Genomic DNA, 5829 nt, shown 5'->3' on the forward strand with positions numbered 1-5829 from the left:
GCCCGCACAATCACCGATCCGTCAACGCCCTCCTGACGGTCGCCCTGGGACCTCGCCTGCGACGCCGCCCAAGCCTTCTGTGCCCGACAGCGGCAGCTACGGACAAGCAGTATATAGTCAGCTACCTAGCAGGCGGACCCTTAGAGTTTCTTCTCTTTGGATCCTCCCCTGCTAGGTCAGCTTCATTTGTATTCGCTTACCAATGTTCACTCTTTGGATCCTCCCCTGCTAGGACCTTGATCTCAGGCCTCCGGGGTTGCCCTTACACTTCCCATGATCTCGGACATCACGCATGCGAAGTCCTGACCCTCTCCATTCATCATTTGGAGTCTCTACTTCTCCATGTGTTGTGCGTCCCCCATGCTGCTATCGCCGCCATGCAACCTAACAAAATTCCCCTCCCGCACAAATTCATCACTGTTCGTATGCCGGCGGGGAGACATCATGATCCCGTCCTGGCTCTTCCAGGGCCCTCGTCGTGTTCATCTGTGCCTCCATGATCATCATCTGCGCACGCATCTCCATCAGCTCCAAGACCAGCGCTGATTGGGCCGGTGTAGATCGCGAGTTGTTGTTGGCCCTGCCAGTGCGATATTTCTGAAAGAGCGATCGCTGCCGCTCGACCACCTCCTGGGCGGCGGCTGTGCTGCTGCCTCCCCCCTGTGCTGCCAGCACAACCTCCCCCCTGGTGGTCGTGGTTCGCCGGTCGTTCCACACCTCGCCCACAGGCCCGTAGCGGGCGCCGCCCGGCGTCGGAGTAGCAGGCCCCCAGCAAGCAGACTGAGGCATAATACGACGGCGGCCCCAATCACGATGCCGATGATCACATTGGTTCGTGGTGCACCTGCGGAAGCGTCAGGAGCACTCGAACTGACCATCGGCGATTGCGCCAGAGCAGATGAAGAAGAGACAGCCACCCGCGTAGAAGTTTAACTGGGGCTCTGTGATGCTGAGGTTGGTGGCAGCACCGATCTAGTTTGCGGTATTCCACTGCTCAATATAGTATCGGCGGACTCGGAACCACTGGCAGTTGGAGGCACAGGAGATATCGATATCAATGATGAACTAGCGGGACTGCCAAACTCAAAGGGAGGAGAAGAGAAACCAAAGTTGGGGAATCCAGCAGCTCTCTTGTCCAGTGCCAGTAAGTGGCTTGGTGTGCAGTGGACAAATGATTGTGTTCCACTTTATATAGAAAGCTGCAAAAAAATAGTATCACTGATTGATTGCCTTTCTTGCGGTCTAGTATCATGGTACATCATTCAGTGGAACAGCAGACAATAATTTTATTTATTTTTCCAAAGATTTTGGGCAACTTTTGATTTCATCAAAAAGTGGTAATCCAGCCCAAATTGCCAATTCACATTGGGGTTTTTGGGGGGGAAAGGTGTCCCAACACTGGACTTGTTTGTGACAGATCTGGGGGCGCTGGTGTGTAGGTACGAGACCACACTCTCCTCAGAGGAAATTGTGGGAATATATTCTTCTTCTTCTTCAGGGTGGAATACGATGAAGATGACCTGCAGAATGGGGCGATCATCGCTCTAGACCAGGAGAAAGCATACAAACAGGGTCGATTCTTACGGAAATCACAGGCCCTGATTTCTGTGCACGTGACCTGGAAACTACCTTATTTGGTAACTTCCGAGTCACGTGTGCGGAAATCCGCGGCCTTAATTTGGATCCAATTGGCTGGCCACTTTTGACACCACTTTTCCCATCTTTGGGCCCCTGTTTTGTGTGGATCCCTGATCTGATTGAATAAAATAGTCAAATAATTCCCAGTACTGACCCATTTTAATCAATTCTGCTTGTCACAGTCACATTGCATTTTTTGGCTGAAATATTTTAGCAGGTCATAGGTCACAGCAATCTTTTTTCAGTCCCAAAGTGTCTCAATTTGGAAGATTTTCAAAATTTCCGCCCCTACGGCACACTAAATTTCCCTATCGGGTAATACATCACATGAGATTCGGCCACAGACATTTCGGCGAAACAATCACAAGTCACATGTCACAAACAACACCAATTCAGAGGATGCCAGTTGGCCAGTGAAGGCAAGCAAGAAGCACCGTGAAAAGATATCGTAAAGATGATGCAATTCAAAGACTGGGGTACAAGACAAAATCTACTCTACTGATATACACTACTACCATGTGTTTACGATGCCTAAGACGAGAGGCAATAACGTCATACTTTAGCCATGCCTTTATATGCTGTTTGCCTCATGTCCAACTCCACGCTGTCAATCAACATCAGCATCGACATCTGATGATCCAATCACCATCTTATCATCTATCATTCAGCTGGGACTGTAGGTTACTTAATGAAAGTTGTTCGTATAGACAAAATATATAACTTTGGTTTTGTGACGATCTGTGACATTATCTGATGATTCTCCTGTCAAATGGCGAAAATTTCCTTTTTTGGAAATTTGTCACACTATGTGACCCTGTGTAACTGCGTGACTCAGGCGCTGAACTGAACACAAGTCACTAGGAGGTTCAATTATTCATTATTATTCATAGCATAATATATCTACATTACAATTTCTAAGAAAACCCTTTGTGACATCAAATACCAGTGTTAGTTGTCAAGTCCGAGTCTTATACCCCTCAAATTGTTCATCATTATTCATACTAGAATGGACTTAGACGAAAAACAAGTGTTAGAACTCAACATTATTCATCCTTATATCTAGGAATTATTCATTATTATGGTAAACGATAAAAACACCGTGAACTTATCGGGTCCCATGCGGCGCAATGGACCTGATAACTCACGGTGGGGACTGGGACACACAGGTGGGGTGGGCTTGAAACTGAAGCCCGGCTCAGCCTGCATTGGCAAGCCCGAACCTGGCCAAGATCAGGGCTTAGGCTTAGGCTCGGTCCTGGGAAATCCCAAAGCCCAACCTTGGGTTTCTGTTGTAGCCATGCCTATAAGATCATTTTCATTGTTTATTAAGTTTTGCTGAGATGAAGACCATTTCACCATAAAAACAAGGGATTACCAAACTGGGTGATGAAACTGAAGTTTTAAAACATAACAGAACTGAAGTTTCAGTTTGACAGTTTAGTCCCTGAAGCTGAGGTTTTTGTCTACACTGAATGGTAAATTATTTCATAAGTATGTGTCACTGGCATAGTGTGAAATATTCTTCTGTAGCTAATTTCTAAAAATTGTTAAACCTTCACATTACTACTAATAATCTGTGCTTCACTCAATATTCTATAAATGGTAAAATGTTAACATCAATATATCAACTGAGAGATTATGAGATTATTAGCCTGGCTGCTATAAGTGGGTAGGATAACTCAATACAGAGCTCAAGAATGTTCACAAAAATTGTCAGGGGAACCCTATTGCTTCTCTCACTGTACCAGTCCCAATCTATCATGTCATTGATACATAGTATATAGTCAGTTAGAGTTTCTTCTCTTTACATCCTCTCTTACTCAGACTATGATCTAATAACTAGAACAGTAAGAAAAAAGACATACTGACCTATTTTAATCAATTCGACAGTCACGCATCACACACACCTTATTTTGACGAATATTTTACGCCAGTCCCACACTGGGGCAAGGTTTGGCCCCAAACTCGTCCCAAAAAGGTAATTTTCGGCCGTTAGGTGCCAGAATTCCCTAATGGGGAAGAACTGACAAATTCCCAAGTTTGTCAGACATGTCACGGCTGTCGGGCTGTGCCAATGTTGAGCCGCCAACATGGCTGGTCGCGGAAACTGCCATCACATCAGTGTGCCGCGGCATCACACACATCAAACGTGTTCACGCACTCATGTGCTCGACGGCGACGTGTCGCCGGCCAACTGACTCATCGGGCACGGCCCCGGAACTCAGTTTGACTCACCCTCGGAGTCATTTCATTTCATTTCTAGCATATAAAGCCCTGTGTTCCATAGTTTTAAAGGTTTTCTAGCTCCCCACATTTATAATCTAAGTAAGTTCTGCCCTTCATTGCCGATATGTCTGCCCGGTCCGAAGCCCTCGCCGTAGCTCTTGCACTGTCCCCGATCGCTCTCGCCATTGCATCACTTACACCCAACACTACCACACATTGTACCACCACCACCTGCCCTCCAAGTCCTGGGTATCAATTGACCCTTGCACATTTATTTAGCTTATGGCTGCTGGGAGTTGTGTTTGCTGACTTATTTTGGGTTTGCTCGCACTCACAAGCACGCTTGCAGTGCATCATCGAATTGATTAAAATACAATGGTAAATCAACATTATAATACAAAAAAAGCCCCTTGTGCCCCCCTTGGTTCTTTTCATAAGTATAGACACTCCTTTCTACTACAACTAGCTGGGGCATAGCCCCAGCTTCAAATGTTGTTTCACAATTTTTTGCAGACTGAATGTGCCAATTTTATTCATGAGTTTATGAAATATCAAGGTCTGCATGCCGTCTATACTGATATTACAGCCAAGAACAACATCACAAATAGCCTTAGATTGGACTTGTTTATGGCACTTGATATAAAATCTTGATTTTACAGCTTTGTGTCCCAATTAGACTTTACCAAATTAGGTTTTTCAATAGCAGTGGTCCCAAAAGTGGAAATGTGGAGTAAATAAATTGCTAAAGCTGATGCCAAACACGTGCATACATTCACACGAAATCTGCCTAGTAATAATTTGAGAAACATTTTTGGATTTAAATTTCTTTGCTATCTAGCTGATATTTTTTAAGCTTAATTTTCTCCCAGTACTGCTCACTCTGCCTCAACTTACAATGATTTGACAACACACATCAATACATGGTTGGTGCCCACTATTTCACCACTAGTATGTGATCAAGTCAATCTAATAAACCCACATATCTGAACAACAATCATATACTATTTATTGCTCTTCAGCTGCAACTTGAACTGAGGTATGTCAAACTTCTTGTCATCAATGGCTATCAGTCCAGCAAACATTGTATCCGTCTTCAATAGATCAACATACTTGCATTTGGCATTACTCTGTTGCTTGATCAGTGCTTTGACAGGGAGCAGAATTATAGGATATTACCGGGCCAAGGGGCTGGCCAACCTTCTGCAGCAATTCTGTCCGACGATACACAGCAGCTCTTATAGTGGCCAGCTGGGGCCAGTTGGCATGGACTTTTCCGGCCTTGACTGCTGCGGCAAGCTCAATATGAACATTCTCATCATCCTTGTGTAGCTCGGAGTATATCTCCATGAGAACATCCCCAACAGTAATGATGGGGCAGTGCTCGAGCTCACTGTGCAAGCTGCTGAGCGTGACATGCACTGTCAACTCTAGATTTGATGGCTTGTTGATTTGCACCATCAGCCCGGTCATGGGCAGAGAACATGCAGGATCGTTCAGCTTCCCACTGATCGAATCAGATCGAAGAGTGGTGAGGGGGTCTGTTGGCAGCGACAGGTCCACCTTGAAGTGACCAGCAGGCGCGAGAAGTAGTGAATGAAGTTGAACTGTTGGAAGACTAGCTGAAGTGGAGTCGCCCTCAGTGGACTCTGCCCAGATAGCCTCAGGAAAGCAGATGTCTGACTTGATGTCCTGGGCTTCAAGTTGACCCGGGGCTGTCGTTGGAAACAAGTACTCTTCCTGTGGCACCGAGGGCAGGTCGATGATGCTAGATTGTATGGTCATGAGAGAATGCCAAAGCAGCAGAGCCACGCACGCAGACATCACTTGATTTGTGGAGCTCAAGTGGGCTAGAAGGTTTGAGGACCTGGGAGCAACCTGAAGAAAGACGCCGAGAGAGACGGTCGCATTATATAGCCCCCGCGACCGGGGCTGTGCGTGGCCACTCGTGTCAAGGACGCCCACAGA

At 46.1% G+C, this 5829-nt stretch overlaps 1 protein-coding gene across 1 annotated transcript; it reads right to left on the minus strand.

Annotated features, from left to right (window-relative positions):
- Nucleotides 1–4865: 4865 nt before the first annotated feature.
- Nucleotides 4866–5829, minus strand: MIND_00120100 (uncharacterized protein; the record flags this gene model as incomplete). Its single annotated transcript, XM_037358137.1, has 3 exons — nucleotides 5678–5829; nucleotides 5041–5629; nucleotides 4866–4991 (listed from the first exon to the last, which is right to left on the minus strand). Exons 1-3 carry the CDS (start codon nucleotides 5683–5685, stop codon nucleotides 4866–4868), a joined length of 723 nt encoding a protein of 240 aa, XP_037226047.1. The 5' UTR covers nucleotides 5686–5829.

This window comes from Mycena indigotica (genome assembly GCF_014461135.1).
Source record: "Mycena indigotica strain 171206Taipei chromosome Unknown Mind.scaff0001, whole genome shotgun sequence".
Classification (NCBI taxonomy): domain Eukaryota; kingdom Fungi; phylum Basidiomycota; class Agaricomycetes; order Agaricales; family Mycenaceae; genus Mycena; species Mycena indigotica.